Source organism: Polypterus senegalus, chromosome 3 (assembly GCF_016835505.1).
Source record: "Polypterus senegalus isolate Bchr_013 chromosome 3, ASM1683550v1, whole genome shotgun sequence".
In the NCBI taxonomy this organism is placed as follows: Eukaryota; Metazoa; Chordata; class Cladistia; order Polypteriformes; family Polypteridae; genus Polypterus; species Polypterus senegalus.
Genome location: NC_053156.1, coordinates 265,298,228 through 265,324,850, shown reverse-complemented (window position 1 = coordinate 265,324,850; position 26,623 = coordinate 265,298,228). Strand labels below are relative to the sequence as shown.

Below are 26,623 nucleotides of genomic sequence, written 5' to 3'. Positions count from 1 at the left end.
CGTTTACCGGCAACTGAACAATCCATTATATTTCAGTGTTTACCAGTTTGTGAGTCCCTGGAGGTTAGTAGGTTAGAAGAATGACTTCTGCAATTAAGGCTCACACAATTCAATCCCGACTCTTTGTGACAGGAGATCATCCCTTTAACCTCTACTTATTTCTGAAGCGATGCAAGGAAGGTTCAAGTATCAAAAAAGACACACTTTTTATAACAAAACACACAAAGCAGGTGTGATTATAAGGAGGAAGTAAAGCAGTAAAGAAAAATGTCAAAAGAAAATAAAACTTCCTATCCCACCTGTCATTCCTATGCTGCCTGTTGTCCCAATCGATGGCACAGTAGCTTTCCCATTTTCTCACCTCCTAAAACTGCACAATCTGTCTCACCTCCTTGCTTCTCTCTTGGTCTCACCTGCACCTTTCAGCAGGCCTTTACCCGGTTCACCAGTTGACATAAGATCATTTAGTGCTGGCAAGAAACAGACATTAAATCCTATCCCCAGTTACTTCTGGGTTCAGAATTTGCCAGCTAATGTGCCCACTGGCAGATCCTAGTGTGCCCATAACCTGAGCTCCCAGACCTCTTTATAGGTGCCAGATCTCAAAGATAGCCTTTGAACATCATGCTTTCTTAAATGAACAATATGGTTCTACCCATTCATGCTGTGATTAATCTATTAGCTTGGGGTATCTTAACTTGTGTCTTATCAACCCTACAATGATGTCACTGTGTCTGATGAAGTATTATGCCCCTTTGGCAAATATTTGGGTACCTAACCTACATCCCTAAAACAACGCATACGTGGAGGTTAAAAATCTATAATTAGGAATTCCAAAAAAAAATGAGGTTTAAATTTACACAGGAAGCTGTCCTTTAAATACAAGAGATCTGGTGCACCTCATTAAAACTGACGTCTCCCAGGCTTACCCTATTAGGATTTTGTAGCACGGAGAGACATCAAACCAACAGGTTCAGACAACCCTCGGTTCCTGGCCCATTTCCCAGCCACCCATCCTGTGGCATTACATGGGGCGCCACCGAACGTCCACTCCTTCAACTCTTGCTGCCACCTCCAGCCTTGCGAGGGAATCCCTCTGGAGTACGTTTTTGGCGGTTTTCCACTGCATAGTACGGCACAGCACGGTTCAGTACAGCTCACCTTGGTTTGGCTCAGTTCGGCTCGGTTTGCGTTTCGACTGCAGTTTAGTACCGCTTTAGAGTGGGCGGGATTATTCACGTGTCGTTATAGTTGCGCCGCCTCTACTGCCGTGACATCATTGTAAACGCGCCACAAACAAACACACAACAATGGAGCATATCGACGGAATGGTGTTCTTCATTCTTGGCATGTGGATGTTTTTAACAGCAAGACGAAGGAGTTTGTCTGTACGTCTGTACTTCATCAATAGACCACGAAACAGCCATTTTTGGTTAAAACAAAATGGTGCGTCCGAAAATTCGCTGGCTGTGCTAAAAATCTAGCGGGTCTGTTGTGTCTCGTGTCGCAAGTTCAGTGACGCAGTAATGACGATTTTCTCCGGCCAATCACTGACCAGCAGAATTTACACGTCACGTTTTGGTAACGGTTTGGCGCTTGGAACCTCGGCTGAGGTGGTACTAAAAAAAGGACCAGGTACCAGGTACTGTTCCCAGTGGAAAACCCCCCAAAAGTGAGCTGAACTGAACCGTGTCGTGCCGTACCATGCAGTGGAAAAGCACCTTTTGTTGAGCAGCCAAGGAGCAGGAGCAACCTTCAGCCCCCTCTTGAGCGCCAGCCACACACTCCATTCTCATTTGCTTGCTTCACTCTTTCACTCACTCGCTCCTGCCTTCTTCTGTCTCTCCATTAACTTCCGCTCTCTTTTCTTTTTCATTTCGTTTTCTTTTTTGTTCCCCATCTGTCCAGTGTAGTTTCCTTTATCCTGCATGTTTGATTGGGTGCAGATGCAACGTGCCGCTCCACCCAAGGTACAGTTGAGGCACCCAACCAATCCACCTACCTCTGCATGTGTAGGCAGTTGTGATTGGCCAAGTACCTCAATGAACAACTGAATGACACACACTCTCGTACACCCACACACTATTCCAAGCTTGAATACAACCTGGGATATGATTCTTCATTTAAAAACTTCCCTGTGAAACAGACCATTCATCACAAGTGTCTATTGTGCAATGAAAAACTTTCTACTATATTTGTGAAATCTGCTCTTAGCAAGTTTCCAACCATGTTCCTGTGTTCTTGTTGTAGAATTTATTTTAAAGAGAAACTGGGATCCACTATACTCATTCCTTCCATCATTCTAAACACTTTGATCATGTCATCTCTTAATCTCAGTTTGCTCAAACTGAAAAGGTTCAGCTCATATCTCCCAGTTCTAGAACAAGCCTCCTCACTGTTCCCTGGACTTTCTCTAGTGCTGCCTTATCTGTATAGTAATATGGTGATGAAAACTGTACAGAGTAGTACTCCAGGTGAGGCCTCACAAGTGTGTTATATAACTTAGCATATTTCCCTTGACTTGTACTGTACAGATTGTGATATAAAACCTGAAACTAATTAGCTTTCATGATCACCCCCAGGACATTCTCATAAGGTGTATTTACAAGTTACAGACGTCCTATTGTATATTCAGATTTAACATTTCTGCTTGACAGGTGCACTGTATTATTTTTCCTTACATTAAAATAACGCCAAACAGGTTTTCTGCATTGTCAGAAATTCAGCATCATGACAATTATTTATTCTCCTCCAAAGTCTGTATAAAGTGAACATGTCAACTCCCAGCTCACATAAAACCTTCCTGTGTAAATCTGAGCAGCTCTCACCTTGTACCTGTGTGGCACAATTAGTCACAAAGTCCCTGAGTATTTCTGAGCAGGTGACATCATCTCCTTGTGCTTTGGAATCGGCTCAATGACACCTGGATGTTTCATCCCCAGTGGTTCACGCACTTTTTCACAGGTCCCACTTGTGCTTAAGACAGTGCTGTGTCACACTAATCTGCACTCCCATCTTAGCTGTAGAGCTCAGAGGGATTATTCCAAACCTGTTAGGAGCTGACTTTGGACATTTAGCTAAGCCATCTTGTGAAATAACCAGAAATCTGAGACTTCATTAACTTCATTACCTTCGTCACTATGTTTAGATTCCTGGGTTGTATTTTAGTAAAAGGAGTGTGAGCTGGCGACTAAAAGCATGTGTAGCATTAGACCAGAGAAAGAAGAAAGAAATCTCTTCAACGTGTTTTGCTCCATTCATGTGCTATGAAAATATTCGGAGACATCACTTGTAATGTCTCACCTTCACACTTCATTCTTCTCAATTTCCAGGCAGTATATTGAAGTCAGATACATTCACCATTTTATCTATGCAAGGTGCAATTCAATATTAGTTCTAACGTTTCATGAAAATAAAAAGCCAACTAACATAGTAAGCATGTATCACAATCGCTTGTAGTTAAATTGTCATTTCTGGCTAATCGGGTTATTATTTTTTATTTTATATGCTGAAATAAGGTGAAAGATCAGCATTACAATACAGCTTGCATAATTTGAATAATAAAGTTCTCTAAATTGCCTCAGTGATACAGGACCGCTTGGAAGGGCAATCCCATTGGGAAGCTCCTTTTTCCCATCTGTCATAGAACATAGTAAACATTGCATTTACTGCTGGATTTCAGCCTCTAATTCTATATGTCTTATCATTGCAGAGCAAAAAAAATTATCTTGTATAACCCAGAAATTGTGACGCGCAATATCAACAATTTTAATCATTAATAACAGCAAATTTGTCAGCCACTTACAGTAGTTCACTGTTCACAGTAGTCACCTACTGCATCAAAATATAGCTAATCAACTTTGTTCTTTATTATCTCTGCAAATTCTGTTTAAAACTAAACTTCCATAAAGTTTGCTGCGCCACCACCTCTCCCTCCACTTTCAGATGTTCAACCATCCTTTCCAACATTACTTTCAATAAGGAATGCTTGATATGGGAGGTATTTTCTGCAAATTCTGGAAATAAAAATTTAATTTATAAAATAAAAAATGTAATTTCTCTTTTGCCATTTATTTTTCAAAGAGTACGCAGAAGAATGCTGGAAAAATTAGAAATGAAATGTAATTACACCATTTGCAATTTCATTTTCATCTGCAACAGCAATGAAGATGTAAAAATGGAAAGTAAAACACAGATAAGCAACATGCAAATATATATTAATTAGCATGGGTCAATGGGCGGGGCTTTGCACTGCAATTTCCCTCAATTCTCTGCCCTTCGTAGCTTTAGCCACTTGGAACAATAGAATACTTCTCACTTTGACTCTGTTTAATCAGTGTGCTTTTGATCTTTTCACCTCTGTACTGTGAGATTCACAGCGAAACCAAAATCCGCCGACCACACATAACTGTAGTTCTGAAGTAATTAATGTGCTATTTAATTACAATATTTAGCATGACAAAAATGAAATTTTATTATGCCATAATTTATATTTATTTACACTGAAGTGGAAACATGATGCTTTGTATTTTTTTTTTGAAGTATTATATAATAAATTTACCCATGTACAGTTTTCACCACCTCTTCCTCCTCCTATTGTTGCAATATGTTCCATTCCCCTGTAGTTGATCGATGACTCGATCTGACTCTTTACTGTTATAACTTTTAAAATAAGGTGATACAGTAGAAATGTTTTTGTTTAATTTCATTACTTTTCAAAATAAGGTGATACAGTAGTGATTATTTCATTCACTTTGAAGACCTTAATTCATCATTTTTGTTTAATCAATGATTCTTATTCCATCATTTATAATCCACCTCATTAAGAAATATGCTGTATGAGTAACAAATATGAACTATCTTCTTCTTCTTCTTTCAGCTGCTCCTGTTAGGGGTTGCCACAGCGGATCATCCAAAATTGTTGTCCTAATGTTGATTTGGCAAAATTTTACACTACATTCCCCTACTGACAAACCCTCCCCATTCATCCGGGCTTGGGGCCGTCATGAAGAAACACACTGATTTGTGCATCCCCGGTGGCTGGGTTAACAAATATCCATCCATTTTTCATCCATCCATCCATTTTCCAACCTGCTGAATCCGAATACAGGGTCACAGGGGTCTGCTGGAGCCAATCCTAGCCAACACAGGGCACAAGGCAGGAACCAATCCTGGGCAGAGTGCCAACCCACCGCAGGACACACACAAACGGGCCAATTTAGAATCGCCAATCCACCTAACCTGCATGTCTTTGGAAGGAAACCCACGCAGACACGGGGAGAACATGCAAACTCCACACAGGGAGGACCCGGGAATCGAACCCATGACTCCTAACTGCGAGGCAGCAGCGCTACCCACTGCACCACCGTGCCACCCAGGTTAACAAATATGAACTATATAATCTATTCATTAATTTCATATTTATAAAAAAAAAAGAAATTTAAACCAAACAGAATCAATTTTCTAACCATTCTAGAAAGTATTGAACATAACATTCCAAAATAATAAATTCCAAAATATCTTGAATAGGTGCAAAAATATTTTTGAATTGCATTATTTTCATATTGTTGTTTCTTATTATCTTTATATTTGTATGTGTATGTGATAATTGTTTCAATGAAATTACCTTCATCATGACTGGAATCTCCTTTAATGTCTATGGTCAATCAATCTTCATAATCTTATCGTTATTATAAATGTATTAAGAGCTGTACACAGTATGTGAAATCATATTTATAATAGGTTTGTGTTAGAAGTGTTACTTTTTATATACAGTCTTAATTCTTTGGATTTTTGTTTATCATCGGCTGAGCTTTCAAAGTAGCAACTTCCTTTTAATATATGACATGCCTTATGGAAACAGTAGTATTTCAGCTGTGACATTAAGTATATTGGATTAACAGAAAATATGCAATATGTATCATAACAAAATTAGACAGGTGCATAAATTTGGGCACCCCAACAGATATATTACGTCAATAATATATTGCAAATATAACAGCCTCTTGACGCCTCCTATGGCCTTTGATGAGTGTCTGGATTCTGGATGGAGGTATTTTTGACCATTCTTCTATACAAAATCTCTCCAGTTCAATTTAATGGCTGCAGACAGCCTGCTTCAAATCCTCCCATAGATTTTGCGATGATTTACAGGTCAGGGGACTGTGATGGCCATTCCAGAACACTGTACTTCTCCCTCTGCATGAATCCCTTTGTAGATTTCAAACTGTGTTTTGGGTCATTGTCTTGTTTGAATATCCAACCCCTGTGTAACTTCAACTTTGTGACTGATGCTTGAACATTATCCTGAAGATTTTGTTGATATTGGGTTGAATTAATCCGACCCTCAACTTTAACAAGTGCCCCAGTCCCTGAACTAGCCACACAGCCCCACAGCATGATGGAACCTCCACCTAATTTGACAGTAGGTAGCAGGTGTGTTTCTTGGAATGCGATGTTCTTCTTCTGCCATGCAAAGTGCTTTTTGTTATGACCAAATAACTCAATTTTTGTCTTATCAGTCCAAAGCACTTTGTTCCAAAATTAATCTGGCTTGTCTAAATGAGCATTTGCATACAACAAGCGACTCTGTTTGTGGCATGAGTGCAGATAGGGCTTCTTTCTCATCACCCTGCCATTCAGATGTTTTTTGTGCAAATTGCACTGAATTGTAGAACGATGTACAGATACATCATCTGCAGCAAGATGTTCTTGCAGGTCTTTGGAGGTATTCTGTGGGTTGTCTGTAACCCTTCTCACAATCCTGCCCATATGCTGCTCCTGTATTTTTCTTGGCCTGCCAGACCTAGGTTTAAAAGCAACTGTGCCTGTGGCCTTCCATTTCCTGATTACATTCCTTACAGTTGAAACTGACAGTTTAAACCTCTGAGAGAGCTTTTTGTAGCCTTACCCTAAACCATGATACTGAACAGTGTTTGTTTTCAGATCTTTTGAGAGTTGCTTTGAGGATCCCATGCTGTCACTCTTCAGAGGAGAGTCAAAGGGAAGCACAACTTGCAATTGACCACCTTAAATATCTTTTCTCATTATTGGACACACCTGATTATGAAGTTCAAGGCTTAACAAGCTAATCCAATCAATTTGGTGTTGTAAGTAATCAGCATTATTGTCAATAGTTATCTCCTTTTCCATCTATGCCATAGCATTGAGATTTTGAGTTTAGTTTTGACTTCAGCTCCAGTTCTGACCTTTCCATTTGTCTTTGCCCTTTAGCTTGGTTGCCTGATTCTGATTATCTTTCTGGTTTGGCTTTTGGCTTATTTGAGACCATGACTTTTGATCTCTGTAACATCTGCCGGTTGTTCCATTTGCTCACAAGATCCTTCAGCACTTTATCTAAATTGGTTTATCACAAAGCATGCTCACTCAATGTGTACATCTATGTGTTGTTTTAAGGCGGACAAACAGCACAAAAAATTAGAAAAAGGATCAAGAGAAGAGACGTAGAAGGTGCCTAACCTTAGATCGTAACCAGGGACCTCATGTATAAGCGGTGTGTACGCACAAAAATGTTGTGTACGAACGTTTCCATGTTCAAATCACGATGTATAAAACCTAAACCTGGCAGTAGCTCCAACCCTGGGGTAAGCAAGTTCTGTGCTTGGTTTTGCAAACTGGCGGCACCCAGTGTCAAAGCAGTGGTATTGTTCCATTGTGGTTTCCCTTTCTTTTTTAGATCCACATCCCTGATGCAAATTTATAAATACACTGAGATTAACCGCATACTGTTTATTATAATGGTATAATACACAATACCACAATATAATGGTCCACAGAATGGTCAAACTATTCTAAATACCATAGCTGCTTTAGCGGTGTTACTCTCACTGCACCTTTTTCTTCTTCTTCTTTCAGCTGCTCCTGTTAGGTGTTGCCACAGCGGATCATCTTTTTCCATAATACTTTCACTGCACCACTCAGAGTATTTATATCACCGTATCTGAGTGTGAATCACAGCTTTACAGCAGCTGACTGGAAAGAGAATTATCGGTATACAGCATCTAGCACACGCTGCTTCAACCATGCTGTCTATTGAACTGCTCTCATACGGCTAACGCTTCAGAGCCTTTCCTGTACTGACCTTGCGGTTCAGAAGTAGTTTCATCCCAAGAACTATAAACGCACTCAATCAGTCCATCAATTGCTCTTTGTAGAACGCTTTGTACTTATAAGTACAATTGCCTCACTGTGAACTTGCGATACAGTTATAATATTGCACAACCTGAGCAACTTTATAAAGAGCGTATTAACATATGATGACAATATCATTTTTAAGATGAAATTCAGCAAAATATGCTTATTATATTATTCAGATAAAACTTTAACTTCATTTAAATAATCCATATTATTAATAATTAAACATGTGAGGACACTGTGCCACAGCGCTAATAAGGAGCTGGCGCTCCTGCCTGATTGTTCTTGCCTGCACTGTATTCTTGCTGGTGCTGATGCAACACTGGAAGGATAGATGGATAGAGTAATTAAACACATACTATGAAGATATTTCAATGTTCCTTAAAAGTTTTGAAGAATCGGCATTCTAAGCTTACAGATGGCTTAACGTCTGTTACAGAGCTGATTGTGTGGCAATTTTTTACTTGGAATAAGAAAAGGAAGGACAGGAATTGGAGGTTAGTACTTTTGAAAGAGACAGTAGTGCTACAATAAATTATTTCATCAAAGGTCACGGACGGCGCAGCAAGCATCTTGCGTGAGACATGAACAATCACGGCACCAAATTGTTCCCATGTTTAATAACATGCATTAATTCCTATCATCATGAAAATTATATCAAGTATACATCTCAGTATTTTAATTATTCAGAGAGCTATAATATCATGAATGGAATGGATTCTGGGTCCTGTTGGAGGAAGAGAAAGCCCATTTAAAAAGCATGTAGTGATTCACACACATAGAGAACATAGAAGATCAAATACAAAACAAAGCATTTAACGTGCTACTTTAGTTACGAATGGATTTGAGAAACTAGTAAATTAAACGATTTTAAGTTTATGATGTTCTACTTTAATGACAAAATAAACTACATGATTAAAGTGGAAATTTCAAGATTAAAGTTGACATTTCGTGCTTTTTTTCCACCATGTGCCTATTTTTTTTTTCTCTGTACCCGAATAAGCTTTCATATGACACTCAGACGGTGGGCTACACTCGACTTTTCACGCCGACTTTGATATCTGACAATTTCTTTTTTATTTCGGGCACTGTGCGACTTTGTGAACTTGAGCTTTCGAGTTTCTCACTCTGTCACTTGATCAACTTCCTTTTGTTGTTTATACCACTGTTTAAACCAACAAATAGTATGTTTTTCTTTGCCTCCACTTGGTATTCACTGAAATTCTTCTGTTTCCCCCCATGCTTTTGCCATTGCCTTTTCACAGAACGCTGAGCTTAAGGGCTATTTATATTGATTTGCATATTCAAAGAGGCATAATTCTGGGAGGAGGCGGGGTGGGACAGCAGGTGCTTGCACGTGTGTTACTTTTCATGCTGACCGGGATATATGTAGCGGAAGAACATGGAAGCATTCGCACAGATTTATGCATCTGGATTTTTTTGTTTGTATGCACATTTCCGCTTTTGTCCATACGCCTTGTTATAGTGTGAATTCTTTGCACAGTGTTATGCATGAGGCCCCAGGAGTTTAATATTTTGAGCACCAAACTATAAGAAGTGAAGCAATGTCAAAAAAGAGATGGAAAAGTCATTACCAAAGCACAAACAAAATAAAAATTTTGAACAAGGAACAAGGGTTATATCACAGTTTTGGACAGTGATGTATCCTAGTTAGCAACCTTTTATTTTGTATGACATTTTGCATTTTGTATTTTATTACTATGACATCACAACACATGGCAACACATAAACAAATAATTGTGCCCATAAGAACATACAATGCCTGTGAAACGGTAAAATATATATATATATATATATATATTACATTAATTTATTAGTAGAACACATCACATATTAATTACTTGAATTCAAAAACCCTATAAGAGTCCACAAACCCATATATAATTGTATAAAAAGTCTGAAATAAACACAAGACATCAATATAATACAAAGGGATATGGGAAGGATAAAGTAAAAATTGTGTACATATTGGTAGGGAATGCACCTGACACATAGACAGAGATGAGACTTGTTTTGAACTTGGGTCCTTGGAGCTGTGAGGCAGAGACTCTAACCACTGCTCCATTGCATGCACACATTTACATTTATTTGATGGGAAATCATCATTCTAATTTATTTCTGCATTATTTCTATGTCTAATAACCAGCTGCTAAATATACATATCCAGAATATGCTTTACTCTACTCTTTTTCAGAAGGTTCCAGATGATTATTAACTAACAGAGATTATCAGCATTGTATTATAAATAAATGTACAGGTGTCAGCATATCATATAATATGTTACTAACAAGTGCTGAATAGCAAAATGTGTAAAATACCCACGCAATCGACACAAAGTAACCCACACCCACCTTATTACACTGCTGATTTTACCATGAAGAAAAGTTTTATTTGAAACAATGAGAATTAAAGAATGGAAGACAGTTAATCTGTGCACCATCAGGATTGGGCCAAATTAATCTTTTTCTCCCAGCAGGATACAAGCATGAAGAAACCACTGCTTGCACCGGCTCTAACTGGTTTCAAATGTCAAATCCTTAGGAAATTCCGCTTAAGAAGCTAATTGGTGGTTTGAGACCACATTACTTTTTAGTGTAAAATGTGATTGTCTTCCCAACCCTCGTGATGATGTGCTTAAATGTGTAGCTAAGTGAAAAAGATGCAGCACTGGGAAGTCAAGGTCACCTCTTCAGTCCCCACCACTGACTAAATGTGTTCCTCTACTAACTATCTGACTGTCAACATGGTAGGAATGTTGCTACATTGTGACTTATACATCACCTTAGGTCAGGGGTGTTGAACTCCGGTCCTGGTGGACCACAGTGGCTGCAGGTTTTCATTCTAAACATCTTCTTACTTAGTGAGCCGTCTTGGCTTCTGATTAAATTGTTTTGCCTTAGTTTTAATTGACATGACACAGACCATTTAGTTGTATCTTTGTCCTTACTCAGCAACCAAACAATAATGAGACACAAAACTATCCGCCACATGACCAGCTAACCTGAAAATAAAGAAAAGTGAAGGTCTCAGTCATGTCGGCATACTCAGGTCACCAAAACATCTTGACGGTGGTTTTACAAAAAACGGAAAATCAACTGTCTGCTGTGGCAGAATGAGAGCAGCAACAAGTCATGATATTCATTGACGGTTTAATTAACAGCAAGAATTGGCTTCTCATTAAGAAACTGTTTGGAGTGAAATTGGCTGGAGTTTGACGTTCCAATTTAGCTGGTCATCTGTTGGCTCATTTCACATCTCATTTCTGTTTGGCTTTTATTTAAAGAGGAAAAGAATCAATTCAGAGGACTGACTCTTTAAAAACAGGGCTATTAAAATGGAGGGGAAAGGAGTTCATTAGCAGTGAAAACTGGTCACTGATTAGGAAAAGAGTTAGAATGAAAACCCTGCAGCCACTGCTGCCCACCAGGACCGGAGTTGGACACCTCTGCCTTAGATTAAGAGAGCCAACTAACAAATTAAAAAAATAAGTTGAATTTCACCTTAAACGGAAGAGCTTGTAGACCCAGGGACAGCAATGTAGGGGCCTCAATATGAGATCATCTTTCATGTTTGTCTAAGAGTCCTTAAAAAATCATCTCACTGATGGCATGTAGCAAATTCTCTGTGGGCAGATGATGGTGCATGAAATTTGCTACAGTGAGCAGTTTCATTAAAAATTTAACCACAATGACTAGACCTCCCCTCCAGAGTACTGCTACATTAGCCCACTACACCTTGTCATCCCACCCCCCCAATGTCTCCTTTTCTTCATCAGGGAGCTTACATCCGTGAACAGCATGACTTGATAGCGCATTAACAAATGGAGTTGACCTTTTCCTATTTTACTGAGAAATTCACAGATGGCAGACAATGTGCCATAATGACAAAAAGCCATCAGAGGGACAGAAATCTCAGAAATGCAGAGAATAAATAAGTGGCCTTGTCTGCAGTCCAGTAGTTCTGCACTTCTTGACTCATCGATTATTGTCAGTATTTTCCACAGAGACAAGTCTTCTCTTGCCAGACTCCATGTTTTCTGACAAGTGTACAGTATTTGATAGATTTGATGCTTATGGCTATATTGTTCCCCCATTTTTTCATTCCCCTTCTGTTTTGAGACCAAATTGGAGTATATGCCCACAGCACTGTTTTTCAGTTTTAATTTCACAAGACAACAACAGTCCCTCGTTCAGTTTTTTTATTCCAGGCACTTCAGGTTTACACTGAGAGTCTTATTTCCACCCAGTCCAGTGATAGCAAAGCTAACTACAGATGTGCAGTCTCAGCCCTGTCTCCACTAGACACTAAAACACAAAGAACATACGTTGTTATTTTTGGAATTGTTTTGTCAAGATCATTAAAAGAATGGTAGCACAAGCTGAAGCTAAGAAATGCTGTACTCTTTTCCTTGAAACGAAGAATTCCCCACAGATGCGTTTAATATCCCCGCCTTTCTATACATTAAATAAAGGAGCGGAGAAGCTACAGCAGCCTTTGAAGTTATTAGTCACTCTCAGTGTTCTTTGTACACAGTGTAGAAGAAAATGTAGGAGAAGTGAGAACTCTGACACGCAGCCTCAGGGAATCCAAATAGCAGAGAGTGCTAAAGTTAAGATTGGCATTTTAGATTTACATGTATTTCTGGAGAGCTGAAGTCTGTGCTTAAGCATTCTTTTCCATGAAATTGCATAATTAAAGAAGACAATTTATTCTTTGTTCAGCCTGGCTTTCCATTAAAGTTAAAGAACTTAGCATCATCAGAAGTTAAAGTCCAGTGGAATAGCAATCACTGACCAGGCTTGTGATACGGTCATTCTAAACACTTGACCATTGTTCCCTACACAATTTTAGTCTTTTTTCATGCAACAAATGTGTATTGTGAGAAACATTATCATTGTAAAAAAATGAGGAGGAATGGATATTGTCTATGACACTCACCAGAACAGGTTTACATTCTTTAATCCATTCGCTTGTTTTCTAACTACAGTTTAGCTTCATATGGTACTAGTATTCCATCTCTGAACAATATTGTCAAAATTAGTATAGCCCCAAAATTCAGTTATTAGGGAGGTTGTTAGCCAGAGTCCATCCACTACTGCTTATCTGAGTAGCTGAATGACAATGGAAGCCAGCACCAGAAACCAATCTTGGATAAACTGCCAACCTATCGAAGAGCACACTATAGACTCTAATTACTGTAACAGATTTGTGATGTGAGAGATGATTAGGAATAGACCTTCAGCACTTGTTTAATTTCAGTCTTGGTCTGTAAAGTGCCAAAGGGGCATTGCGCCATCCACATGCTGCATGCTGGCACTAAGTCCAGGCCACAAACTCAGCTATATGACCACAAAATCCAGGCACCCAAAATAAAAATGAGTAGTAGCATTAAGACAAGCAAATATTTATTTTATTATTATAGCACCTTTCTATAGTGACCACCTACCCAATGCATTTTACAGCTGCAAATGAAAATATTTAAATGTATTTTGCTTTTACAGATGGAGCCCAGTAAATTCAAGTTATTTGCTCAGGATTATATATTGAGTGAGAGGTAGGAACTGAACCCACAACTTTCTGGTTTAGAGTTCCTTACCTACTACATTACACTACCTAAGAGGTTATGTGTGCAAAATTTAGCAGGTTGTGGTGCTATGACATATTAAAGTAAAGTGCATAAAGCAGAGACTGGAGTAACAAAATAAAAATTTCCGGCAAATGAAACTGTAAGGTGTGGCAGCGTCAATAGGTGACACTCATAAAATGCAAGGGAGTAATGGTAAAGCAGGGTAGATAGATAGATAGATAGATAGATAGATAGATAGATAGATAGATAGATAGATAGATAGTGTGCACGCTAGGGGTCACTGTTGCCCCTTTAACAAAACAGACACACATGCAAACACATCTTCTCTTTGTCCTCCACACCTCCCAGCAAGCTTCATCCACCTCCACCTGACTCTGGCTCGCCTACTTCACAGCAGTCCTTTATATAGTGCCTGATCCAGAAGTGCTTCTGTTCTTCCATTCATGTGACCTACCAGCACTTCAGAGTCAGATGGAGCACTTAAGTTTTTAATCAGCCTGGAAGTACTTTGGGGCTTTAATCCACGTGATCTACTTGTCTCCCAATTTCCCACAGTCTCCCCTGGCAGCACCCACAGTACCCAGCCGGGTGATGCCAAACTCCATATCCCATGGCGCCTTGTGGGAATCCGAGGCACCGCTACACTGCAGGGAAGCTGCCATCTAATGTTTGGGGGAGGCAGAGTCTCACAGTAGCTGCCTTCCTTCATCCTTCCATTCTCTGGGTGTCCCGGCTGGTTTGAGCTGCCGGCCGTCTATCACAATAGATAGTTAGATAGATAGATCAATACAAAAATGCTGGTTTGTGGAGAGAATTATCTTGCACCATGAGCAAGTCTTTTTTGTTGATGCTGACATACAAGGACAGAGATTTTCTAAGCTGCTCATCTAATTCAGTTTTGCTGGAGCCCAATGTCTGTCCCAGTTGTCCAGGGGACAAGAGCAGAAAGCATTTGTAAATGTGGCACTGGTCCATCGCAGCAAACATTCACTTCATTTGATTAACCAACGATGTCTTTATGATGTGAGAGGAGAACAGCGACACAGGGAAACATGTAACGTCCATATAGCTGTACCTTGTCATGGGATTTGCACCTTGGAGGCTTGATCCATGAGGCATCAATGCTAAAACCTGTAGAAAATGTCTGCAAAAATTGTGATTGGAAACCTGGGATTTTGCAGCTGTTACACATCAGCATTAATCACAAACCATCTTATTTATAAAAGTATTTTTTGTTAACTGGATACATGTTTAAGAAGGGTACATGTTTTCATTTCTATGGTGTTAAAAATATGAATGAATTATGTGGCTTTTTGTAGCAAATCACTTTCATTTTTCTCACAGCATGTAGTTGACACATAACAGCATCCAATTAGGTTTGGTTCTGGCCACAAAAGTGTTAATCCCATCCTACTGAAAATTCAACTCCATCATATAGGACCCATAAACTCTTAACCATTTCATTATTTAATATTCAAAAAAAACCCTGAAATTTATAAACAGAACACAAAATAGATTAGCCTGAAATCCTATCCACAAGTGCAATATGGCTCCTGAAGACACAGACTCTAGGCAATTGTGCTGATATTCCAAAAGAGCCAGTCCTGTAATTGGCACAGAAGGGGCGTTGCAATTTGAAATGCCAACAGTAAGTTATCTTTTCTCAGCCTTTAAAATTTTAATGAGGGAAGTTGACAAGGCAGGCAGAAAGTCAGGAAATTGTAAGGGACACGGCATCAGCTTTTGACAGCTGTTATAGCAGGGTCTGCTTTCAATCCTACCCACACTTGTCTGATATCCTGTTTTTATTTTGTTGCCTTAATTCTACTATTTCATAAATATGTTGACATTAAAGTTATAAAGCAGCTTATATGCTCATCTGTTTGCTTCAAAATGATAAAGTATATAGACAGGAAGCGTTGCTAGTATGCCAGTATTGCTCAATGGGTGGTATATGTGTATATGTTGACAGACATCACTGTATTATCAGAATTATTGTGTTTTTTTACCTAACAACTTTATGTAAGGTGAACTGTAAGATCAGAATGTGTAACACCTATGTACAGATTTCTATGCAGTTTGAAAGACTTGCTCAGAATCACATAGTTAGGCAGAACCCGTTGGCTGCTACACCATACTTCTAAAGTAATTACCCAGCAGCTCTGTTAGGCCAGTAGCCATGAACATTAGCGTGGGCATGAGTGCTCCCCGTGTTTGCTCCTGTGACGTTTATAAAAGGTACCAAATGAATGAATGGACTGATTATTATTATTGTTGTTTTTATTTTAAATGTGTCCAGCCTACCTTGCATGAATCATGTTATGTTGTAAATATACACTAACAATTTAAAGACACATTCATTTGAGGACAATGGCAAGTAGTCGTGTTCCCATGCTTTTGAGCTCTTACACTCAAAAGAGCTCACTATAACATGTTCCCTCAGTTCACATCTAAGCATGTTTGCTCCTTCACGGATTGCTATTTATACCTCATCCTAGGTTTGTTGCTCTGACTGCCAGGCCACATTTCATTCAGATAGCATTACACTACTGATCTCAGACTGCACCATTTAAAGGGCCAAGCTACCACAACTATTCCTGGGTGGCTTCCTCTCCTATAAAGCTGGATCTTCCATTTATGTATGCCATTACCTTTCAATTTAATCTGAGACAATGCTGGTCCACCCTAAGCCACACACAAAGGACCACCTGTATGACCTGAAACATGTGTACATGAAGGGAACTCTCTAGTTTTTATTCATCCTTCAACTAATACCTCTTTGTCCTGATGTGGGCCCTTTTCCTAATTTTAACCGCAAACAAATTTACATTTATTTGCTTTATCCAAGCTGGCTTAAAAAAGAGGTCAACATAACTGAGTAAACATCAGTCTTGGGGGACTGTTTGGGAATAAGTGCAAAATACAAGCTAAATTCAGTTCCTAGGTTATAAAACCTAACAAAGCCATTATGAATTAGACAGAAATTCATCATACAAGAGATTCTTCAAATGCATCTTAATTACATTGAGGGAGTCAGACTTTTGCATGGAAGTGGGAAACATGTTCCACCAACTAGGAGCGACTAATGCAAAGTGTCTGGACATCACCAGATGGCATTCATCAGCAGACCTGAGTGGTTGAGAATACATAAAGGACCTCATGAGTGTCACTATATATATATATATAAATGTATATACAGTATATATATATATATATATATATATATATATATATATAGGTGCTGACCCCTTGACTACTGTACTCTGTAGGCAAGCATCACAGATTTGAACCTACTATGTGATGTGCCACTACAGGGAGCCAACATAGTGATCTGGAAAGGCAGAGACACATACTCAAGATCTCAGCCCGGTCAGGTTGTTGGCCTTAAATCAGCCCCTGAGTTTGTTAGTGTGCATGTCTATGTGAATGAGCCTTGTATTGTAGAGGTGTTGCTGTTTGACCACCTTATATCCAAAGATGCTGGGATAAACTCCACCTTCATAATCCTGAAATTGAATTAAACAGGGTTGGAGAATGTTCTGCTATTTTAATTTATTACAACACCATCATGTCCAAAGATGCCTACCACGTTGTGAACTTTTTCTACCAGAATGGGTTTTGACCCTCTTACTTCATTAGCAAATAGATGGATGGATGAATCACTGATTTATTTTTTCAGCCTTGTAAACATCATTGTGCATTAGACATTCATTTTCTTCCCTCAGTGTTTTAATACTACTTTGAGATGTGCCCATTCACTTTTAATCAGTCTTTTCCTTCACTAGACTGCAGTTTGTGTGCACCTTTATCTCTCTGTACTGCTGATTGGTACAGATGAATCTCTACATTTTATAAATGTTTTTCTAGACCCTGTAGGAGATGTACAGTATAACACATTGCAGATAAATCTAACTGATAGAAAATGAGTAGACATGCTGGAGCCATCTCTGCACAGCGGGACTACAATACATTAAGTAAATCCCTTTATCTCAGACTATACATCCAGGGGCCGTCTGAAAGAAAGAAGAGTCATGCGACACGGGATTCTTGTTTAAGTATCTATGCCTCTTAAAAGTGTCTTTCTGCTTTTTCTGACAGGGAACCCTGTTCGTGACTGGTTTGCATGTGGCAAAGAAAGCTGTCTCTTCAGTTATTCTACATTAAACTGAGCTGAGAATGTGGAGGCTGCCTGCTTTCCTAGCTCTGGTCTCATTGTCCCTTGGAGGAACAGTTGGTAAGAGCCGTTTCTTGCATGTTAGCCATTGGCACATTTGTTTTGAGGAGAAAACGCAATGCCAACTCCCCGTAATGTGTCTGCACTGATCCATTAGATTTAGGAGCCCATGAGAATTTGGCAAAACAATTAAAAATTAACACTGTTATTTCAGATCTGCAGGCAGTCACTGTGTTATTTCAGGAAAATGTTTCCCTTTTAAAGTACTAAGGAGGAAGTGCTCAAGCTCATGAAAGATTGATGTGCAGTACGTGCTGTCCTGGTTTTAACTAAAAGCCTGCATACCCCTCCTGGGGGTCCTCAGAGACTATCTGCTAAGCTGACGGAGAGTCACATCATATTATATGTCATTCTCCACCTCCTCGGTGCTTCTATTAAACACTTGTGACACTTACAACATGTCTGGGCTCCACCAGACCTTGAAAATTGAGTTCTGGCACCTTTAGTGGAGCATTTGCTTTACGTCTCCATCTGGAGAAGCAGAAATTTCTTATAGAAACTTTTCATATGCATAATATAGCATGCCTAAGGTGGGTGTTGCTCTCTTTGCCAGCTGTAACTTATACTTATAACCTAGTTTTAAAATACATCCCCTGTACTGACATCTTGGATGCACTGACAGGCACACACACTGGCTAAGCTAGCAAAAAACTTGAAAATCCTGGATAGTTAGCATTGTTGGTATCTGTAAGGGGCAATGCAGGTGCCACACTGAAACATGCTTGAGACCATTACGCTATCCACCTCAGCAAAAGCATGCACAATTTCAATGCCAATATACTTCGGACTGTGCTGTCATTTATAGTGCTAACAAAAAGTATTCAACCCGTTTGGAAGTTTTGAAACCCAATGTATTTAATTTAGCTTTCTTGACATTAATAAACAGAAAAAGACTCTTTAATGTGAAAGTGAAAACAAACCTCAGCAAAATGATCTAAATTAATAACATATAAAACACAAAATAATTCACCACATAAGTATTCACTCCCTTCAAGTCACTATTTAGTAGATTCACCCTTGGTAGACATGAAGGCCTACAGTCTGTTTGCACAGGTCTCTACCAGCTTTTGCATATCTGGATCCTGCCATTTTTTCCCATTCTCTGCTCAAGCTCTGTCAGGTTGAATGGAGATTGTGAGTGAACAGTATTCTTCAAGTTCAGCCACAAATTCTCAGATCTGGACTCTGACTCGGACACTCCAGGACATTTGTGATATTTTAAGCCATTCATATAGCATTATCTTTACGCTTGAAGTCATTGTCATGCTGGAAAACAAATCTTCTCTTAAGGTCCAGATTTTGGGTTTGGGTTTCCTCCAGTGTTGCTATATTTATTTTAACCTTCTCAACTCTTCAAGGGTCTGTTGCAGAGAGGCCTCCCCACAGAATGATGCTGCTACCATTTTTTGATAATGTGTAATGTTCCAACATTGCATTTCGTCTGATGACCAAAAAGATGATTGTTGAGCTCACCAGACCATAGAACCTTCTCCCAGCTACCTTTAGAGTCTCCTTATGCCTTATGGCAAACTCTATGCAATATTTTTCTAACGGTGGACTTTTCTTTGCCATTCTGCCATAAAGCTGTGAGTGGTGAAGATCCTGATCACAGTTGTTATCTGCACAATCTCTCCAATCTTAGCCACAGTAACCTGTAACTCCTTCAGAGGTCCACCCTCACTAGTCTTCTTCTTGCACTCAGTTTTTGTGAATAGTCTATTGCTGGCAGATTTACATCGGTTCATAACTCTATCCATTTCTTAATGATTGTTTTAACGGTTTCCAAAGGTAATCACGGACTTGGATATTTCCTTGTCTCCATCTCCTGACTTTTCTCAGACTTGTGTAAGCCACAATACTGAATCACTTTAAGTTTAACCTTGCCTTCCTATGCATGTGTGTGAGGCCCAGAGATGGTATATTCCTCTGAAACTGGGGCATTCATAGTCAAATCGAATAGGGTGAATGAGGACACAAACAAGCAAGAGTGGTGTAAATGGCTCATTGTGCCATTTATTTTCCACAATGTTAAAAAAAAGTGCAGTGCTTAAATAAATAAGGAATATAGGGAAGGAATATAAAATCAAGTAATGATCAATTAATAATCAAATAAATTAAGGGTAAAATCAAATTCAGAATCGGTCATTAAAAATTACTCTTCCCAGTGCCCATCTCTCTACACCTCTCGCTCTGCTCACTCATCTTCCAGGCATAATCAATGGAGTGCATGATCAAACCCCATCATTATTGTTGGACCTTTTCTCATTTACAGACCCCTTTAACCCTCAATGAATGCAGGTGTGCCAAATGAACCATGGAGCTCTGATTAGAGACAGCTGCATCAACCACTTGCGAACATGTTAAACACAATTAGCCAGTTCCCTCATCAAGAATCTCCACAGCCACATAGCTTTTCTCTCACACACCTACACTCATGGGATCTGTGCTGCTTCACTGTTTTTATTAAAAAAAACATTTAAATTCATGCAAATATGCAAAGAAAACTGTTAAAAATTATAAAAAGAGGCCCCTTCACACTATGAGGCTAAAAGTTGTAGCTTGTTTAGTTTATAACTAAATCTGGGTGCAAGGCAGAAAAATATCTTTGACACCAGTCAATCGCAGGGCCCACTCGTGCCCACACTACATACAGTATATTTAAACACATTAAACAAGGGACAAGGTGTTACTATCCATTGTTCAAGCACCTACAAGAAATAATCTTGGAGTTAATGATAGTGAAGACTGGATGGCACAGAGAGGTTTTCAAGTGGGCAGCCTCAGTTGTTGATGTTTTGTCAATTAGCCCACTACATTTCTGAAGGGTTCAAAAATGATTTCTAACATCCTAGAATTGACCCTTCTGTGTCTATGTAATCTTCAGAATCACTATTTTGGAGCTTGTCTGTGGTCATGCCTCTTCAACCAAAACCATTGGCTGCTCTTCTCTTTTGCCTCTAGGGCAGATTTGATTTTAAGTTTTTTTGAAAAGCTGGCCCAACATCTTTCAACAGCCTGGTGGAAGAGTTTGCCACAAAGCCTCTGCATTCCACTTCCACTAGGCAGAACTTAGTGCTTCAGCCCCAATTTTGTTCTTCAGCAGCAAGCTCTACGCAGAGAAACTTTTGTACTCTTAAATGTTTCATCCACTGATTCTTTCCACGGTACAGTCAGCTCATCAATATAAAACTGTATGTTGTGGCAGATGGGACGCCCCTGCAGCATGTGTTCCGGGGGAGCAAGCATGGCAGACCCAATATCTTCCCCTGGACACTAGTTGGCAGCCTCCCTGGGTTACAGTGCTGCCTCAGACTCCCACAGGGCTTCATGGAAGTTGGAGTTTGGTGCAGTCCTGTTGGGTTCTGCAGGTGCCGCCAGGGGGTGCTGCAGTGGGAGCTGCTTGGCCCTTCTGGGCAGTAGTTTTGCCACATGCAGAAGTGCAGCCGGGTGTCGCCAATAAAGCTCCTGGAGCACTTCCAGGTGCCTAATAAAAGGAGCCAGCAACCACCACTCAGGAGTCGAGTCGGGAGGAAGAAGGTGAAGCTCGGGAGGAGAGGTCTGGAGAGGAGAGGAATGACTGAACAAAAGGTGTTGGGTGCAAGAGCACTGTGTTGTGTGCCGGACTGAATTAATTAAAAAGTAGTATTTTTGGAACATTGTGTCCGTGTCTGTCTGTGCTGAGGCTGAACTACCACAATGTATTGAAGCAGACCAAAGCACTAGCTCAGGCCTTGGAGACATAATGGCAAACTCTGTGTGCCAATGTGTGCCTTCATCTTCCAGTCACAGGCTGAATGTAGCTGGCCTACCTCTGGGGGTGTGGAGACATTCCTGACCGTTTTTTCCCCTTTTACAGATGAAGACTTTTGTTTTTTTGGGGTTTAAGTTGTTCTTGATGGTAATTCACTTAGCCTCCAGAGCTGAAGAAAGAGTCTTTATGACTTGAATCACTAAATAACCTACCATGCACATCTTTGGAGATCTGAGACAAAAATGAGAGTATCTACATAGGTATGGAGAAAACTTACAGTACAGACTGGATTCAGACAGTGACCAGTGTGCTCAACTTGAGAGGCATCAGCTTAAGCCACTGTTATGCCCAACATAGATGTTCTGAAATATACTTAATAAGTATAACAATGCCATAAGTAAAGTATTATTAAAATTATTAACAGTTACTATAATTGCAATTAGATTCTATGCTATGTGATTTCTTTCCTATGTCATTTAGCTCTATCTGGAATTATTAGGATTGACTTGGTGGTGAACACACGCACTTCCGCCAGCAGAGGTCCCTAAAGTACCACAATGCTTCATTTTGTCTCTTGTCACTTAACTCTGCTTTGCTTTTTCCCATATTGGTTTTTAATGCTGTCCTTAGTCTAATTAGATATTTTTTATTCTGCATCATTGTCAGAGACAGGTGACGTTTTGCATAACTTCTTATTTAAGCCAGTTACAGCTCTACATGGTGTGTTGCATGTGTTACATATATGCAAATAAAAATAGGTAAAAGTCTAGTTTGTAAGAAACAATTTAAAAAGGATCCTGCATTATGATGGGCATAATGCACAAGCACAACAGAGGTGTAATCTAAGTGGTTAAGCCATGCTCATACTACAAACAGATAATTACTGTATATGCTGGATGAATTAGGACTGCTGTTCAGTGTGGCTCTCTACTGAATATGCCTTTTGTTTCAGAGCTCAACAGCTTCACAAACATCAACTATGGGCCAGTGTTTGAAGAGCAGCCTTCCAGCATTCTGTTCCCAGAGGGCTCTGCAGAAGAGAAGGTGACACTGACGTGTAAAGCTAGGGCTAGCCCACCAGCGACATACAGGTGAGTGTGAATGGGCAACCATCCAAAAGAGAAAGATTTGTTTTAGAAACTCCAAGAATGCCTTTGCTGCTCTGTGTGTTTGCCAACTTAGAAGAGGACTTTGGATTAAAAAGGTTCAGACACAAAACATTAAAATAAGTAGCATTATAAAAAGTAAATGGATAATTAATCTACTGGGAGTGATGTTTACACATGATACATGTACAACCTGGACAGGCCACTTAAAAACAACATAAGCAGAAGTTTGAAAGTACACAATAGCTAAAACTTTCAGACCTAATTTGTTAATCTTGCTCTGTTAAACAGAAGTGCTTGCCTTTCCCTCTCTAATCCTGAACTTAAACAAGCTTATTTTATATTAAAACCCCACCCAAAAACTTAGATCGTCCAATGACAATAAGGCAACTTAGTCAGCTGGGAATTAGAGCAGGATTCTCATATAGGTCAACTGCTTACAGTGGGCACAATACAAGATGAATTTAGAGCACACCATAACAGCTGCAGCTGTAAATACCTGGGAAAATGATAACCCATGCAGTAAATAATACTACAAGCAGCATTCCTTAAATAAGAAAACCATAATGCATACAATTCAATATAATTGCGGTGATTAGAAAATATGGGTTAATAGGAAACAGAGAAAAATTTAAAGTTGAAGCAAGAGGTGTATTATCACAGTCCTCCAGGATAAGTGAAAAAAACTTAAACAATATCAAACATGATAGATGAGTCTAGCTTCAGATTTCAAGGTGGATAACAAAATGTCTAAGTAGTCTTAAGATATGTTGCAAAGAGATGTGTCTTCAAGAGGCTTCTAAATACCAGTAGACTTGGAGGAGATTGAATGGTCATGGGAGAAATAAGCGAATACAGCTTGGAAGGCGGTATTTCAGGTGTCTTGAAGAGTGAACAGTATAGCAAGGCAATCACGAAGACACCATTTAAATGGGTGTCGGCATACATTTGAGTGGTCACAATGTCTAGTGTGAGCCAAGCAGTTTCTGAAGCAGTTTGAACATTTGAATATGATACTCAAGAACCTTATGAGTTTTGTGTTTCAAACACCCATCAGACAAACTATTTTGATCACAATGGACACAGGTAATGAATCGATGATGCACCTTCATGGTGTCGTATTGGGAAAGGATCAAAAGAGAAACAAATTAATTGACGTTTATCTTGCAGAGAAATCATGCTATAAAAAGAAATCAGTGAAAATGATTCCACTGTGCTTCCCTCCGATGTTCTGCAGAGTCAGCATCTACTGCTGCTGCTGATGTATGGCTTTTGCCTGCCAGAAAGCTGAAAGGATTTATGTAAAACAAGCTGTTCTTCTGGGTTGGGGGGTTTCTACCTCACAAAAGGTAACTTATTTTCTAAAGTAGTGAGCCAAGAAAGCAGACGCCATCTGTGCATATGCAAAATATTTATAGATAACATCCATATCTTTAAGATGTATGGTAACAAAACTACTATGTCTCCTGCACCTACTGTATGTCTCCTGCAGATATTTTTTAATTATTCTCTATAAAACTGATCCATTTGTTTCCAATAAAATATTGTTCATTATAATGCAGTATCTTATTATAGAAAGATTTATTTGTATTTGTCCTGATTTCATTTAACCTGAAATTTTTAATGGGTGTATACACTGTCATAATAAGAGTCGAAAGACATCAAAAAGGTTTGGGACACCCACCCGTATATTGTGCCCTGGTTACAAATGGGTAAATTAGCTTGTGAGGTGTTCAGTCCAAAATAGAACTGATCTTAAGGTTGTAAAGATGGTGGCTTTAAAGGCTGCGACAGGAAGTGATGTCATCAGTGGGGCTGGAACCGTGTGTGATTTCCCATGGATGGTCTGCAGAGGATTGAGAGAGAAAGTCAGTGCACCTTGCCACCCCCTGGTCTGACGTAGAATTATAATTATTCAGACCCTTTCACTGCCTCCCAATCGCATGTGTGTGACAACACATTTGACATATGCTTCATACATTAATATATGGAGAAGTGTATTTTACAGTATATGTTATTGGATTTAATATAAGTCGAGTCTCCACCTCTAAACTTGCTGGTAATAACTTGTGCAGATCATCATTTTCTTATTTATTGACACTGCCATTTCCCCCACAGCAGCTCCTGAAGAGGACCCTTTTCAGCTAGCTAAATAGTAATTTCTAATGAAAACAAAACGGCAAACTAAAGATTAATTAATATTTAAAGGACCTACTAAAGCAAATGCAGCAAATGGATATTTACAGTTAGTAAGGTAATCCTTAATTATTGAAGGATAAGCTTGGCATTTTCAATTGAAGTTGTTTCTTTACAATCATGGTATATATTAATTTGCCACTAGAAACTGCATTCTAAAGGTAAGTATATATTATAAATTAAAAAAAAAATAAATAGCCCACTCTTGCATTTTATAATGAAGGTGATTGGTACTGAGGTTACATTGTAAGGAAAAGCCTTAGAAATAACTAAATTCTTCCATTTCTCAAACCAAAACTATTATTGAGTATTGAGATTACACACATATTGCAAAACAGCACGTCCATGTCATTTTAAGAAGAAAAAAAAGCAAAACATAAACCATTGTTGTGAGAGGCAAACATTTTAACAGTTGTGTACCCTCAGGACCAGCAAGTGGATCCACTTTGGAAAGTGAGAATCAAGAGCCATTATTGACATTGAATACTGATACCCATATGTGAATTGCTGTTTCCATTCTCTAGTCAACTAGGCACTAATAACTGATAAAAGTCACACTTATGTTCTTTCACTGTAGAGAAACTTATTTGTTTATTTCATAAAGATATTGCCTGCTGCCTCTTGATTGATAATGCACAAGTTTGCTTCAGTGAGAAAGAATACTGAGCACACATGTAGCATGCAGTCAAGTGACTAGAACTAAACAAACAATACATCCATCCATCCATCCATCCATCCATCCATCCATCCATCCATCCATCCAGCTAACCTGTATATCCATGGCAGAGTTGTGGGGCAGCTGGATCCTATCCCAACAATCGTTGAGCACTCAATCACTGGGTAAGCACTCAAACATGTGGCTGCTGTATCAATGTCATTTTACCTAAGCTTTTTCAGGTTTAAGTTTAGTATATTCTGTACAGATGTTTTAACATAGGCAAAGAAGTAGTGCCGAGCTGTCATTCCTGCCTCACAGCAACAGGTTCTACATGAAGTAGGTTTGTTCTCTCCATTTGTTTATGGATTGAGTGATACCAGAGAGTATCAATGAATTTACTTACTCATAAACTTGTCCTCAGTTCTTTTAATTCCATATCCATCCATATGAAAATGTGATAATTGGTTTGTTGCACTTAAATCTGGTCTATCACACGCTCTGCCTTTTTCATTTTCTGAGTATTTTTTATCGTTTTATTGGAAAGTGCCATGTGCAATTCACTTGGCGTTTTCAAAATTGTAAGGCTTCTATTAAAATTATAGTACAGTGTAATCAGTTCAGTTTAGATTAAATGTAGTGTTTACAAATTACGGTGAAACTTCTTTGTGCTGTTTTCACCAGAACGTTGCTACTGGGCATTTATCTAAGTCTGTGGTTGAGGGTCTAGGTTGTCATAACTCTATCCATGATGACCGCCGCAAACAGAGAAGCAAACAAGAAACATATTCTTAACTTGACATAATAGTACCAAGAATCTGTGATAAAATTTGATATTTCCAATTTATGTTTTTGTCACAAACACACCTTAGAAACAAATCTTTGATACTTCAAAGTGGACATATTCAGGAAAGTTTTA

The 26,623-nt window shown here is 39.1% G+C and overlaps 1 protein-coding gene across 1 annotated transcript in view; it reads left to right on the top strand.

The window, feature by feature from the left end:
- The window catches only part of cntn2 (contactin 2), a 131,403-nt gene that overhangs the window by 28,673 nt on the left and 76,107 nt on the right, over positions 1–26,623 (top strand). Inside the window, exons 2-3 of the mRNA XM_039749084.1 lie at positions 17,861–17,996; positions 22,700–22,838. Of these exons, the coding sequence (XP_039605018.1) occupies positions 17,939–17,996; positions 22,700–22,838 (197 nt within the window). The 5' untranslated portion in view covers positions 17,861–17,938. The remainder of the gene's footprint in view (positions 1–17,860; positions 17,997–22,699; positions 22,839–26,623) is intronic.